The sequence below is a fragment of the Periplaneta americana genome, chromosome 1, assembly GCF_040183065.1.
Source record: "Periplaneta americana isolate PAMFEO1 chromosome 1, P.americana_PAMFEO1_priV1, whole genome shotgun sequence".
NCBI lineage: Eukaryota > Metazoa > Arthropoda > Insecta > Blattodea > Blattidae > Periplaneta > Periplaneta americana.
The window spans coordinates 136,177,644-136,194,861 of NC_091117.1; the positions used below are offsets into that span (position 1 = coordinate 136,177,644).

Sequence of the window (17,218 nt, forward strand, 5' to 3'; positions counted from 1 at the left end):
TTTTCTGGTATTAAACCAGGAAATTACAATCAGGTAAGGTAATTTTTAATTCATCGTTTCTTTTAAGCTATGCAGCCTAACCAGAGACTACAGTATGTTGATATCACAATATTTAAGTAGAAGTGGAAAGATTGTGATTGAATCTGAAGTACGCAGGTTCAAACTCCTGCCGAAGACAAATATTCTTTTAAGGGGAGTAGGTAGTGATGCCTGTGCAATTAAAAAATTTCGGTACGAAAGTTTAGTTCAATATTTCTAGGCTTTTAGTGCTCAGAGTGAAATAAAATTGTCCATGCTTATAGAAACAACCATTCTGAATTCAGTGGTATAAAAGACAATCAATTAGTTCCGTATCCAAGTGCAAAAGAAAGGCTCTAACTGACAACCTGTTTTCCCACTTTGCTAAGTGTACCTTATTCTTCAGGTGCACATTACTTCTTATAATCTTCACTCATATACCTTATATTTTTTTAAGTTATCTAGTAAAGTATATTGTAAATCCTAAAGCAAAATTTAGTTAAATATTTCACCCCTAATGAAACAGAAAGAAATATTGAACTTTTTAAAAATTTTTTTGCAATTTTTTTCAATGCATATATTTTTCTTTTGTCGTATTATGTGTGTGATATTCTCAAACCCGTACTTCTACTGTGTAGAAACACAGTCTGCAGAAAACACTATAAACATTTCATGTAAATTGATTCAGTAGTATCAGAGAAAAATGCACTTAACTTGAAAAATGTCAACTTATGGAAAACTGCATAAAAAAAAAAGAGGATGATGTATGAATTACATACACCACCAAATTTAGAGAGACCATTTAAAGGGCTTATCTGCAGAAATACCCCCCCCCCCCGTAATATTTATATTGTTTTAAAGAGCAAGTTTTGTACTTTTTTTAAACACAAAATAAAAAATATGATTTTTGACGCCTAATTACTACCTGATTCCCTTAAAGAGTGGTGAAAATGCTTAGCATGCCTTTCTTTGGTGAAAGGTATCCCCGTCACACGCCATAAAGGCACTTGGGGGGCATGGAGTTAGAGCCCCATGCTTTCCATGACCTCGACACTAGAATGAGGTGGTGTGGTCAGCACCATGCTCTGACTGCCTTTCTTTGAAATGGAAGTAAATCTAAATATTCTTTGTGGTAGACTTACGGAAGTAAAACAATCTGACTCTGGTATAATGACTGGCAAACTGTTCCTTATCCTATAAAATTTCTTTGCTTTAACAGATATGTCTGTTGAAGGCAACTTAGCTATAAATAACTGCAGATGTGGCTGCAGAGATCACAGAGTTGTCGAGTGGAGCAGGAAAGAAATTAGGAAAATGACGATCAATAGGCCTTCAAAAGATCACCCAGAATTTATGGGACCTTAAAGAAGACCACCACCATAAATTATTTCAGATGTTAAATGATGAAATGAGAATGGTGTAGGAGGCAAGAAATAACTTGCTTCATGACCGCTTTGTCCGCAACAAATCTTAAAAGATCTGCCGAGGATCAAAACCCCATCCCTTTGGTGAAAAGCCAGCTAAATGAACTACTGTTAAGTGTAAGAAGGATACATTGTAACTGTTGTCAATAAATGTTTGAGCTGCAATAATCTTCGAAAACCACTACACATTAAAAATATATTCTGAAATATTGTCATCGTGAGTGTAGATATTAATATTAATGTGTTAATCATTGCAATAACTTTTATAACACAATGTATATTAAAGCTATATATGATATACCCTATTTATTAATAATCAGCATTACATATTCGTGATGATGGACTGTCACATTTCCGGTCAAATCATAACTCCATTAATACAATCATCAATTTTTTGTTATTTATATTCATATCTTCATCTTATTTCCCTGCTACGTCATTAAAATAGCTCTTCCAATACCGGTACTACAATCACTTCAACACAATTTTCCCCCCTAAATTTCTATAGTCTTCTTTTGCTTCATTTATCGAAATTCTCTTTACTCTTTTAATATACTACCCCAAGATTTAATATATATAATATATAGAAATTTATTTATCTTTCAAAATTCTCAAGATGGAATAATGTATAACTCGAAAAAGATAGAGCTAAAAGTTTTGTGACTGATTTATAATGTGTATTTTATATTTTTTTGTTTATTGATTAACTTCGTAATTTATTTTTGGAAAATTATCACTGGGTAAATTGAATATATTGTTAAAATAAGTAGCATATATGCCTGAAAATAAATTATTGTACCATGAAATAAAATAACAAAGTAATGATGCTCCTGACGTGATTAAACATATACCTGTAAGCCAAAGACGAACGGTTCATTAAAGAAATAATTAAGCCATATTCATTCACAGCTTTATTTCTGAACATTCCTAATTAGCGTCAAAGTTGAACAAAATTGTAGATAAGATTTTTGAAATGAACATGTCAAATTGAGAGCCGACACAACTCGGCCAATAGAATGTTTAAAATCGTACTGGATGGACTTCTGTTTAGTCTCTGGTGGATGCAGGCAATTTTTCTTAACCCCATAATCTCCAGTATGATTCGACTCTTTAGAAGAGAGGAGTACTTTTTTCGACTGACTAAATTTAAAAACTTAGGTGGTTTTCTTTTTAGACTTTTGTAGGCCTATATGGAGAAATCGTTTTATATTTTAATTGATCCTTTATAACTCACATTTACGTACAAGTATAACGAAATTAAGACAACTTTATTTAAAAGTATGTGACGTGAAATTAAGAAATACAACTGGATAATAGTTGCATTACTCAAATCTCAATGTAAAGACAAACGTATTAAAAGTTGCAAACTAGTTTTGCGATGTTGGTGTAATCAACTATTTCGTAATATTTAGTTTACTTACTTACTGGCTTTTAAGGAACCCGAAGGTTCATTGCCGCCCTCACATAAACCTGCCATTGGTCCCTATCCTGAGCAAGGTTAATCCAGTCTCTACCATCATATCCCACCTCCCTCAAATCCATTTTAATATTATCTTCCCATCTACGTCTCGGCTTCCCCAAAGGTCTTTTTCCCTCTGGCCTCCCAACAAAAATGTTAAACAGTTAATTAGTTTACAAAATAAAACTCACATTTTAATATATGTATTCTAATGTGCTTATTATCATTTACAGATGCTAGTATCGTGCTGACAGAAGACACAGATAGTTTTATCATTGGTGACAGAATATGGGTGGGTGGTACCAAGCCCGGACAGATTGCCTATATAGGAGAAACCCAGTTCGCACCCGGAGAATGGGCCGGCGTTGTCCTGGATGACCCAGTGGGTTAGTATTAAAATTTAATGTTTATGCATAGTTTTTGTGTGTCCATGCGCGTACTTGTGCATACTTCAAATATCTGTGTGTATCCTTATGACGTGTTTATCCCATGACCACTAGTGTTAAGCTTTAATGACAAGTCTTTGGGACTATTGAACTATATACCCAAAGAAACTTGCACACTGGTTTGTAGTGATGATAAATTGTAGGAGCAGGGTCAGGCGCCGACTTCAGGGAGGGGGGGAGGGAGATAAGGCACTTTCTGCCCCTACAACTTACAGACCCAGAGACGTCGCCACCCTCCAAAAAAATTAATAGTGGGGCCTCGCACCCTCCCCAAATAAGAGAGATTCCTCGTGTTAAAAAATAATCAATTTGTTTGAAAGACGAACTAAGAAAGAAACCAAAAATGGTTACTTCAAATTCATAGAGATGACTAGCTGTCGCAATAAACATGTTCATGACGCAACTCACAATGCTCCCACCCTTTCTTTCCTCCTGCATTTGAGATTGGTGAAACACATGATGCAATGGTGACTCTACTTCTTTGTCTATGATCCACATTTTTTCAGTCCAGTTCAAATTTTTCAACTATTGCGATCGAACAGAAATTGTCAGAAATTGTCATAAGCATTAGGCCTACAAGCAGGAATAATAATATAAAATTAACATTTCAGATTAACAGCGTATTCCAATGTATTTTTGCCTAATATTAGTTAACTTATTATTATTATTATTATTATTATTATTATTATTATTATTATTATTATTATTATTATTATTATTATTAGTGTTCAACATTTTTCATAAACAGTTAAATTTATTTCGAAATTTAAAAGTAACTGGTATCAACATGCAGTTTTAGTGATCATTTTTTGTGATGATCGTCATCGCGAGTGTGGGCCTTTAAGTGATCAGCAATTGCGATGTAACTATTATTATTGATAATGGACAAATTCTTAATAAAATAAATTGTCCGAAATAAAACTGCAATGAACGGAAACAGAATGATAAATTGGATTGTTGTAGTGACAGTAAAATTAATAGCTCATGTTCATCATTGCTACAAGGATCAATGAAGGGTGAGCAAAGCAGTGATTGACAATTCGTCTGCTATGAATCATTTTCCAGCAAACAAGTGAACAGCTCGCAGTAAGAAAATGAGTGATCCAAGGACAGTGCAAGTTTTCAGCAGGGAGATCCCTATGTAATATAAGATAAATATGTAACGTGAAATTATCGTGGTATAAGAAAAGACGAAGAAATACATATGATTCTGGTCTTCTTCTTCTTCTTCCTCCTCCTCCTCCTCTTCTTCTTCTTCTTCTTCTTCTTCTTCTTCTTCTTCTTCTTCTTCTTCTAACCACTGTTCTTTGAAAGATCTGGCATTAGAAACTCAAGATTTTATTACTTGTTTTAAGTTAATTATTTTAATTATATCTTTTATATTTAAAACGACAGGATTAAGTAAGGTGTTCAGTAATAAATAGAGATGCCAACAGCAACTTTCTGTTGGTTGATTCCTGAACAAAATTCACAATTCAAATTTTAGATTTAAGCCTCCAAGGAAATACTGACACAAAGTAATCATAGAAGTATACATACTGATTATCAATTGTAATATTTAATAGCCCCAGTCAAAACCGCAATGCAGCACAATGGAAATTTGAAACACTGGATAGACAATATTAGCTTTTTAATGACAGATCATCATTAGTCCCCCTTAAACCTGCATTTCTTCTCACTTTTTGCTGCAGAAGTGATACTGTATTGTCCATAAGAAACTGGACACTTTCAGAAAATGGCAGGGCGTACTCCAAAATTAACTTTTCCTCGTAGCTCTGTCTTCATTAAATTTTCAGACAATTTGTTTCTGTTATCTGACATGATGTGACAAGTAAACTGAAAATTCTTTTACTGAAAGCATTAAGTAGCAGAATTGATATTACAAATTATACTAATGTCAGTGCCGGTAGTTCACAGTATGTTGACGATTTCTGAAAAAAAAAAAAAATGCATTCCATCTTTCGTTCACACACTTAAGATAGAGAGTTTATCGTATAGTATATCCAGCGCATCCAAACAACACCAATCTCAATTTCTGGATATTTAGGCGACCAGGGCAGGATCAAAATGTTGACTGGACCAAAAGTCTTTTTCTTTGATTGTTCATGCGAAATCTAGATGATTGGCAACCCGAGTAATGAAAGGGAACCTGTTGAATCTAGAGATACGTACGAGGGCACGCCATTTATTTTTTGAAAAGTGCAGGAAAATTAGTGGGCCAGAGGACAAACTAAGAAAGATAATTTCTGAGCAAACAGTTAAGAGAAATGGAAAACACATAATATCCCACCATAAATCTTTTTAGTTGCTTTGCATTAGAATGTGCTAATCTGATTTAACAGGAAAGAATGATGGTTCTGTGGCTGGTGTTCGATACTTCCAATGTGAGGCAAGGCGTGGAGTATTCTCCCGTCTTACTCGCCTCACTAGAGCACCACTCCAGCATAATGATGGAGATATGGGAGCAGCTGGTGATAACCTCGTCCAGGCACGACCAACAAATGGTACAGCTTCAGGGATTTCGTCTCCAGTTCGTCGACTCACACCCATTGCCTCTCCATCTGGCAGTGTCAAAGATCTTCATCTAAAGAAATCTGCATCCCCTTCGCTGAGTAAGTTGCAATTAAAGTATAAAAGATTACTAGACACATTATTTTCAATACAGTATCATAGTGAAAATGTTTAAAAATTAAAAGAGAACATAAAATACAATTGTATAGGTGCTAAAATAAATTAGACCGCAATTTATTATGTATTTATTTAAGTAATAAAAACAATAATGATGTGAGATTTATTTCCTTGCCATTCCATAGCAAACAGTTACTGATACCACGTAGCTGGAAAAGTGAGCTTTACTCCCGAGAATGCAAGAGAGTGCTTAATCTTTGTAACCCATCAGTCATGTTCTTTCGCTCAGATGGTGTTTTTTTTTTCTGATCCTTATTGAGAGATCTCTAAATTACACTTTTGTTTAAGTACGTGAAGTTTAGGGTCACCATGAGAAGAAGTTCATGGAATCTAAAATAAGAGAGGACATTGCTGAAAAGAGGAGAACTTTTTAAAAATTGATATGAACAAAATTAAATATAAAAATAATGGCTCACTTTAGTCAGTTTTCTCACTAGTTGCTGCATCTGTACTTTGTGCAGAAGAGCCTGAAGAGACAAATTTCTATCTTGTAGCAAATAACTAAGGAATTGTTCACAGGACATGTCCTTGAAATTATATTTCACCATGATGATACCTCTAACTGTCTCCGTTAGCATGCGATTTCGTTCTTTTGTCCATTGAGCAGATATTAGGGAAAATACTCTGCCAACATTTCCATTGTGACTTGGAATAGAGAAATAGAATTGACATATTTTATAAAGTTCTGAGAAAGTTTCAGTGCTCGCAGAACTATTGGAATTGAACAATGCACCATTGTTTATCTAAAGTTAAATCTGTGTCAAAATTAACTTGATTGGCATATCTTTGTACATTGCAGAATTGATGAAATAGCTTAGAATCATGAATAGTGCCACTTTAGAGTGTAAAAATTCAATGCATCATATTTTATGTTTTGTACGTGCTCCCAGCTTCAGCAGCAGTTAAATTCTTTCATAGGTTTTGACCATTTGTTTAGATATTCTATGCAAATTTCATAGAAATGGATTACATTTTCATTAAAATTTTTACATTCTGTATGGAACACATTTTCAAAAAAATGAATTTAATGACTATTTTACTTTTAGTGGCAAGAACTCATTTTTCAGCCTATTCTGCAAAGAAACGAGAACTGACATGAGCAAGTCATAGACTTCCACTACAGAATTTATTATGGTCCCTTTCAACACTTGAGATTTTAGTGTGGAAGAGGTATATTATTGAATGAAGAATCCAAAGATTCAGTTCTGAGAACTCATTTTCAAAAAAAGACCGTATCACTGGCACAGTTGTAAATGGCTGGAATATAAAATATGATTTCATAGCTGGGGACATTTTAATTAGCCTTTCCAAAGCAGGAAATAAGCTTAACCATCTTGTTTTAGATAAATGCAGAAGTTGTTGATAAAAAATTCACAGAAGTCCTTCAGTTCCGCTGTACGAACTGTATAGGTACTAAAATAATTGAAAATTTTTAGTATAATACTCTCCACATCGATCTGAAAACTGTCAGCACCATTTTGGATGCAGTTGTGCAATATGTGAGCGGGACATCCTACTCCTATGATGTTGCTGTTCAAGTTACGTTAAATATTAATTTTAGTTGAAATGGGAAATGCTGGACATTTCAAAATTTAAAAAAATGCCTGCCAGACAGGATAAAATGATTAAAAAAGAGGATATGTCCTCCTTTTGCCGGAGGGATAGTAACCCTAGTGAAGCCTGAATTTTAACCCACATTTAGAGGTTATTTAATTACATTACTTATGTTAACTTGAAGAGCATATTTAATTTGTAATAATGATATAATATGCATTAAAGGAATGAAAAAGTTGTTTTATGATATAATTATTGATTATAATTTTTGACCACAGCACTCCCTTGTTCTGACACTCTGTGATTTTTTATCAGTACTGGTAATCTTAGAAGGCTTGATTTACAACATCAATCCCCACACGTCAAAGAAACCAAAAGACAGTATTTTGAGGGGGAGCAATAAATTCTAATAATGAACTGTGTTGTATGAATGAGAAGTTTTAGGAAGTTACGTACATACAAATTGATAACATACTGAACAATAACTAGGTACTATAGGAAAATAACGAAGTTTCATAGCTGCTGTGTTTGTTCAGCAATAAGATAACTTCTTGTAAGCCTACATACAGATGGTAAAATTAGCAGATGAAAGATGTGCAAGAGATGCCGCCATCTGTCATCTCATAGAAATTATGCAGTAATTGCTGAAAGAAGTCTTAATAATTGCTCTAATCTCCGAACAGAATTTTAGACCATTCTTTGAAAAAATGGTAGCAACAATACAATAATATGTTAGTTCTTAAAAATGGTTTGAGCTTCCTGCAATATTTATAAGAAGGCAATACTCACCTGAACGTAATGTTGTTTGCACTCTTAAATTAAGTATAATCTGAATTTTGTACAATAACAGGTAAGAATTGAGAAGCTCTGTGCATACAATATTTCGATATTGGTACTTCATTTTTAAGAAATACTGGTACTGGTACTGCATCTCAAGAATTGTTATATGTATAATTTATTAATTTCTGTTGTTAGTTAAACAACTGGTAGAAAACAAATATTATGTGACTGAATTGACTTGTACTTCACGTTATTGTTTCTATGTACCTGAATAATAAGTTGTTTTGTTTTATATATTTTTGTTGTTAAAGAGGAAGTTCATCTGGGCATTAAAATACCGGTATGTCTTGTAACTTCTTTAGATTCATCCATTACAAACCTGAACTCGGCACCAATTAATTCAGATTTGAAGATTGGCGAGAGAGTCATTGTTATGAGCAGCCAAGGGTCCAAAGCTGGTATTCTGAGATACATAGGTGCTACTGAATTTGCTTCAGGGGAATGGTGTGGAGTGGAACTTGATGATCCATTGGGCAAAAATGATGGATCTGTAGAAGGAAAACGGTAAATTAACCATATTTAAATTGCAAAGTTACAGTACATTAATTCTATTCAGTTTTTTCTTCTTGAAGAAAATGTATAATGAGGTTCCTTTTATTGTCTTGTGAATTATATAGCTTATTTATCCATCAAAGTTCGATTGAGTTTAGTTGAAATGTTAAAATAAGGAATTAAGATAATGAAAAAAATAGAAACATATTCAATTTAAATTATAGAATCAGTCATTATACCACAAAAAAAAAAATGCACATGTTATCTATAATGATTCTACTCTGGATTCAAATACCGATACAGTATGCAAACATATTTATTGCTATGACTAATTAAATTTTGCAAACTTATTGTCAAATTATATTATAAATTGATTATTTAAATTATAAAAGATATTGATTGTATTATTTTATTTTATTTTATTTATTTATTTATTTATTTATTTATTTATTTATTTATTTATTTATTTATTTTTATTTTTATTTTTATTTTTTTTTCATTTTTCTGTATACACTTTTAACACACAGATTGAGTAAAAAGTATGTTCAGAGGTTATCTACATAAATATCCCTACCTTGATTTCGGTCTCATTAACTTACTGACACTTATTCTTGAAGTGTCCACACCTGTGGAGTAACGGTTAGCGCGTCTGATCGCGAAACCAGGTGACCTGGGTTCGATTCCCGGTCAGGGCAAGTTACCTGGTTGAGATTTTTTCCGGGGTTTCCCCTTAACCCAATATGAGGAAATGCTGGGTAACTTTCGGTGCTGGACCACAGACTCATTTCACCGGCATTATCACGTTCATCTCATTCAGACGCTAAATAACCTAAGATGTTGATAAAGCATCGTAAAATAACCTACTAAAAATTTAAAAAAATATTCTTGAAGTAAAGACATCTTGTGCCACAGCTAATAGTTTTTTCTTTTTTGTAACACTTAAATAGCTACAAGATAAGTCCAACATTAAACAACATCAAAATGTAAACTTTCTCTTGACATATTTGACAAGTTAAAAACCACAGAAACATATAAAATAATTCAGTAACATGATAATTATTGGAAATTAATGTGTACACTTTATAAAATTTAAGATGTTTCTACAAAGTATCTGTGGATATAATTAAATTGTATGCTCATTATTGAACTTTACTGTACACTCCTAAATTCATAAAAATCACCGAGATGAATCCTTGTGACAAATTATCCATTTAGTAATGTTATAGATTATAGGATACATGAAGCGATATTCATATCAGTTTATTAAATACACATCTATTGATAAAGAATTATAGAACAACTGAGAAAAAGAAGAACTAATAAAGACTTAAAGTGTGACTTTATAAAAGAGAAGAGAGTTCTGCAGTTGTGCAGTTAGAGAAAAACAAAAGTTTTTTTCTTCTGTTTGAGATGAAATGTTTGCCATTTCAGGCCGTAGTCAGGTTCTTTCAGAACTGAATTAACTAAAGTTAGCTAAGGAAGTTATATCGAATACATATTGGTATTTCTGTAATAGGTATTTTGACTGTCAGCCCAAATTTGGGTTGTTTGCCCCTGCACACAAAGTTAGTCGATCCCCATCCAGCCGTCGTACATCAGCGTCATGCATGATCCATCGTACTCCAGCAGTTGGTGGTGCTGGCATGAAGAGAGTGGGGTCACGGGAGTCCATAGTATCAGCTTCAAGTGCAGCATCATCTGTTCGTGGTGCCAGGGTAAGACTTGGAGTCACCTCATTGAGCAAGACTGTCCAGCAGGTAGGCTAGTTTCCTCATGTGACAGGAAACCAGCCAAAAGGAGCACCAGAGAAAGGAAAGGAACATGACATTTCAAATAATTTTGATGTTCAGTTAATCTTAACTAATACTACCACATTACAAAAAACATAAGATCATTATTTTCTTGTAGGTATCGCCATTATTTTGAGGCCAATTCAGATGCCCAAATTACGAACGTTGGTTAAATTTTCTCGTGATCCAGTTTTTAAATATTCTGCGTACAATGAACAATTGTGCACAATCCAAATTTATACCACATATTGGTTGATTAATAAAAAACATATCTAACCATAAATAGGGTACTATAATGTTAAATTAAGTACATTAATTGTGATGAAAATCCCTTCCACACTTTCTTTCCCATATCAGACTTCAGTATTTAACATCTAATAAAATCAGTTTGGAAAATGACAAAATTACCTACTATAAGAGAAGAAACAGCTGTTACACTACTACTTTCATTTCACAAGCTTAGGGAGCAAGGATCAGAAATCTTCAAACGTAACTATTTAGTCTAAAAGAGCACAACAAACCACTGCCAAAGGATACTGCACAGTCATCTTCAGAACAAAATGAAAATTGAAGAAACCCTAACACTATATCACTTCGGAAAACGTATTATGTGTCTTTCTCGTATTAAATTTTACATTATCTCGTTAACTTGTTTCAGCCTATTAACGAGGTAATGCAAAATTTCACACAAGAAAGACGCATAATATGTTTTCCGAAGATTAATAATAACTGGAATTCAGTATAACACTACATTGTTTCACTGAAGAGAGGTCTCGTGACATGCTTTCAGAGGCAGTGGCTGCGCCTGCATTTTTAATTTGGAGTAGAGTATTTGATTGGGTAGAAATTTTTGGAGGTGATCAATCCTCCTTTCACTTGACCCACAGATGAAATTTTTATGCGAATTGATTGTTACTAGTCAAGCATATTTTTTCAATGTGAAATGTTAATAGTGATTAACACATGATTATTTTCCATTTGCACACTACTTAGGCACGAGACAAAAAGACTTTAGTTGAAGATGAAATTCAAAGACTCTAACAAATTAAAACGTGTACTTGCACATTGATACTTTATGCACAGCAGTAAGAGAAAACTGTTAGGTAATTGTTAGGAAAAAGTTGTGGGCTTAATGAAACAATAATTACAGTAATAAGTTAATTAAGATGAAAGAAAGTTTAGCTTCACACTTTCAATACCAGGAGTGAGGGTGGGGTCAATAAGTATGCACTTTTTCGATGAGCGCTGACCTACTGAAGCCTCCTGCTGATAACACTCTTGTGCAGCAGATAGCCAATCATGAAACTTTTTGCCACGTGTATTTGTTTACATAGGGTTTCTTTCTTAAGCTGAACGAATATAATTATCAGTCTACTTATTAATGTATCATAATGATAATAAATTCAGTCTTACAGGTGCTCCAATCTCAGAAATGTAATTCTTAACATTGTTAAGCTAGCAAGAGTTTTGGAAAGTCTTAGTTTACCATACCTGGAGGCATTGGAAATCAACTATATGCATTTGTATGTTATTAATTTGAATTCAGTTTATATTTTAAAACATTGATGAAATATGATAAAATTGAAAGTGATGTATTTAATTTTGTTTTTTAATAATACCAAGTTGTGAATTTAAAATGGAAATTAGGTACCAGTATTGAAATCAGTAAAGACTTTCAGTAAAACAAATTTGAGGTGATTCATTTTGTTTATAAATAGTGGTGTTATTTAATATTTTACATTGCTTATTCTATTGTATTAATTCTCTGGCCTTGCCTTTAACTTCCATTTCATCTGAGCGATGTTCACTTTCACAAATGAGAGCATTTCATTGCATTTGTAGAGATAGAAATATGAAAACTATTGGATGCCATTAGCATTTCATAATTTACTCCCAAATGTCTGTTCGACAAGTCTGAATGAAGGGATTGGGGAAGCAAATTACTAATTTTTTCTTCTTTCCGTTTGGCCATAAAGTTTAGGGCAAAATAACCTGTTCCAACCTCAGGGGTTTATATCTCTTTCAGTGAGTTCTAGGTCTACCAGCACTCCTTCTTTCTTTCGCCATACACATAGTTGAGAATCACTTTCGGTGATCGGTGAACTTCCATTCTTTGAATGTGCTGGTATCGATAAAGTTTTGTTTTTCATTTCGTATGTTTTCAATTAAATTAAAAACATTTAATTAATTTCATTATGTTCTCGCTTCTTTGATAATCCAACATTGTATACCTAGCTACATTCGTGAGATATTTCATTTCACTGATTTCTAATTTCTACATCTTTTCCAGTTGTATTTCAGAAAATATCAATTGTATTTCAGAAATTATCAAATGTATTTCAGATTAATCAATTTAATTTCAGAAATTATCAATTGTATTTCAGATTAGTCAATTTTTAATTTCAGAAATTATCAATTGTATTTCAGATTTGTCAATTGTATTTCAGATGGTATCAAATGTATTTCAGATTTGTCAATTGTATTTCAGATGGTATCAAATGTATTTCAGAAAATAAGCAATGCATTTAAGATTACATAGTCACTTTTATTTCACAAAATAACAAATGTAGGCCTACTTGAGATTTTAACATATATTTAAACAAATTTAAAATGGATTTAAAAAATCCTAACTTTATTGCATTTTAGCGTCCCACAGGCATATTCACCATAGCTAAAGCTGCAGCTTGATGAATTGTACTATGTTATACTGCACGAGCACAATCACCACTAACAATATTGTGTGTGTTGCTTCATCAATTTTACTCTCTACAGTAGGTAAATTAGCCTACAACACCAAGAGTTATAACGTCAGGAATTCCATGATGGGTTTTTACATACGTCTTCACTTTACACCAAATGATCGCGATTGGATTTAACATTGGAGAATAAGGTGCCAACCGTAACTTCTGAAATACAAATGATAGTTTCTGAAATACAATTGACAAATCTGAAATGCAAGTGATACTATCTGAAATTGAATTGACTAATCTGAAATACAAATGATACTATCTGTAATACAGTTGATGTTTTCTGAAATACCATTGATACTATCTGAAATTGAATTAACTAATATGAAATACAAATGACAAATCTGAAATACAATTGATATTTTCTGAAATACAACTGGAAAAGGTGTAGTTTAGGGAACAATTCTCGCATCTATATGGATAAAAGTGGAACAGTGGAAGTTTTGTAAAATTTTATTTTAGGTATCTTTTAGTGTCCTGTTTTTAAGTGGAGGCCTACCACATATGACTACTTGAATAATTTAGGCAATTAAATTGAAATCGAAATAAACATTTATTTTTAGAATTTTTGACATTCCGAAATTGAAATTTAGAATTGTAGGTACAGATAATTCTGATCGAGACAGTTACTAATGAGATGAAAAAGCATACTGGTACTTGATGTAATCTTGTTATTTAAAACAATTATGTAAAAGACTTCTAATACAGTTGGTAAGTCATTCGAAAACGATTTATTCCACAACTTAAAACTGCTTTTACTAAAGAAAGAGGCCCGTGAAAATTAACTTAGGAAAGAGTGTTCTTAGTTACACAGACTACTTTCGCCATTCCGATCTTGATACATGTTTTAAAATGCAGTAGGCCTACTAATACTAGTTTCTTATTTTACGTAAATTACATTCTTTTGGAGTAAGATCCGTTTACAACTGAATCAATTGTAATACATTCTGCAGATCTCGAACTTTTATCAATTTACAGACCAAAATTAACAGTTATAAAAATTATTCAACAAAAATTTACAAAGATTTATATTTAAAAAATATGTTCTTATTCTTTAACATGAAATACGATTTTATCTTAATGTAGTTTCGTATTATTTTTTTTAAATTATTCGTATTTAATAGAAGTTCATGTGCAATGATGCATTATGATCACCTTTGATATATAAGCCTTTAGGACGCTCATTATTGTGTCTTATTTAAAAATGTATATGATTTAGGAGAAGGACGACATTTTAGATCAGGGCTGGGCACCAAGAATTTTACTCTCTCACAGGGAGCCATATGACTTCTCTTCAACCCCTTTCTTCCCCGCCGAACACCACACAGCGTTGATGCCATGACGGATGAATATTAAGCGTCCCCGTTTAGAGTTTGGATTTGCTTCCGGTACCCACCCCTGTTTTACATAACAAGATTCGTATTGATAATTCTATTTATTATAAAGATATATATATATATATATATATATATATATATATATATATATATATATACATATACCGTCCCAACCAGGGTTTAATAGTCGGCCTCCTAATCAATTCTAAATGAATACTATAACTTATTTATATTTAATTCAATTCTTTTTTTTTAAACAAATAAACTTTTCAGTTAATAATATCAGAAGTATGAACATACAATTGGGATTTTCAAAAACTTTGTTAATGGTTCGTTGGCATAATCAGTAGGTTGGTATCTGTATGTATATTGCATGATAAATTTTGTACTTACTTATTTTGGTGGCAGTTCTTTCTTAGTATGGTTATCAGTATTGGAATTGTAGTTAATGTCTAATAATGACATTTAACAGCCTCAATTTAATGAATGCTTATGATAAAATGTTAAGCTCTTTTTATATTATTCAGTTCTTTTTGTGATGTGGTGAAATACTGTAAAGTGTGTTTGTGATGATAAAGGCTAACGCTCATTTCAGAGTTATATTTTTATTTATAAGATTTTGTATGTATGATTCTGTCACATATTGGCATTATAATTTGCATGAATTTTGAAATTATGTTAGATTAACATTTCCACAAATAAGTAAACGTGTCTATTTTTCAAACACGTGAAATTGTATTTTATTTCTAAGCACTTAAATGCTTGTTTTTGAAGCATGGTATGCTTTTTATCTAATATTTTTGCTTCATGTGATTCGATTTTTCTGTTGCACCTTTTGGACGGTTTCTTTAACTCTACTAATTTATAACAATTATTTTTCTTTTACAAACATTTCAGTGCAAGTAGCATGGAAATGTAAATAATTGTGATACTACATTATATTGTATTGTGTATATAGATCTTTTTACTTTTTAAGTGAATGAATATCCAGTTCTGGTTCTTAACTCTTCTTGACAGTTTTATCCTTCCAACTGACATATTAATACAATAAAATACCTACTCCTTTGTTTATAGAAAGCTGGCGTTCGAACGCCATCTACTCCAGTTTCAACAAAGTCTTCGCTTCAGGTAAGAGTATAAATGCAGTTCAGGCTTAATAATGCTTTTCATCACATCTAGCTTAGATAAGCTTCAAGAGAGAAATATGTAGGCCTATGTAACATGGATGTATTTATGAAGAAGTTTTTTATTTATAATTTTCTATGTATATGTTTGTTAGAAATTAATTTTATTAAGAACATGTATTTGTATCACATTGTGGTTATTGTCAAAGTTATCTTTTATATCATATTTGTATGGTTAATGTTTTAATTATGTAAAACATAGAGGTTGTTATAAAATGCTTATTAAATAATAAATATTCCTATCATTATCCTTCTCAATCCTGTTCCTCAAATTTCAGTATCACGCACTGTGTGTGATTAATTTTTATGTTTATCTTTTGTGGAATATCTGCCTTGCAATGGAATAAAGACTTGGAGAAATGACAGGCTGATTAGATACTCTTTACAGAGTTTTAAATTGTATAAATATTTAGTATCTCATACTGCAATAGTTTTACAGTTACATATCACCAAAGGAGAAGCTAATTGACGGTGGGTAATTGAACAATGTCATGATGGAATATAATATGTTTTAATTAATTTATTATTAGGTATGCCGTACTCCTTTAAAATGGGGAATAGATAGAGGGGAGCTTTGTACGCTCTTTATTTCATAGACTGAATAGCTAACTAGAGCTACCTACTTGTAGAAACATGACAGGAGTAAGAGTAGACTTTCCAAACCTGTTATAAAAAAATTAAAAACTATTTTCTGTAATAAAAAAAAATGAATTCTAAGGTGATAGGTTGCTTCGGTAATAATAAATTTACCTCACTGCCATTTTCAGGATAAAACTTACGGTATTTTATTATGACCTTATTAAGAAAGTATAAATTATTACAGTACCAGTAATGAGGAGTTTCTTGTTTGAGAACCTCGATTAATTTCTGTACCGGTAATTAAGATTTACTTGTTTGAAATGTGTATCTGAAACTCTCCTTACGAAGGTGTGAATTGTAATGTAATAGACATTAAAATGGATAATATTTAAATTTAAATGCGACAGCTAGTGTAAACTGAAATGTGACAGACAAATACACCAGGAACTATATGCAGGTTTCAACATGTGTGATTAATTTATGAGAGTAAATTTGTCGTAAATTTTTGCGAAAATTGGCTGTTCCGCGAAAAATGTTCATTTCTGCGATGAAAAAAAAGAAGGAATTTCCAAAATTTATTTTAAAGAAAGATGCTATAATCAGTTTTGAAGATGTTAGTTGCAAAATAATAGAGAAACAATTTATTTGGGAAATCTGTTA

The 17,218-nt window shown here is 32.2% G+C and overlaps 1 protein-coding gene across 13 annotated transcripts in view; it reads left to right on the plus strand.

The window, feature by feature from the left end:
* The window catches only part of LOC138701176 (CAP-Gly domain-containing linker protein 1-like), a 463,706-nt gene that overhangs the window by 396,499 nt on the left and 49,989 nt on the right, over positions 1 to 17,218 (plus strand). For 11 of the 13 annotated variants that reach the window (XM_069827805.1, XM_069827820.1, XM_069827812.1 and 8 more), the window contains 5 exons: positions 3,135 to 3,287; positions 5,690 to 5,959; positions 8,732 to 8,933; positions 10,438 to 10,678; positions 15,870 to 15,923. In XM_069827805.1, coding sequence (XP_069683906.1) covers positions 3,135 to 3,287; positions 5,690 to 5,959; positions 8,732 to 8,933; positions 10,438 to 10,678; positions 15,870 to 15,923 — 920 coding nt within the window. The remainder of the gene's footprint in view (positions 1 to 3,134; positions 3,288 to 5,689; positions 5,960 to 8,731; positions 8,934 to 10,437; positions 10,679 to 15,869; positions 15,924 to 17,218) is intronic. The other 2 variants (XM_069827828.1, XM_069827866.1) reach the window with 2 other exon arrangements.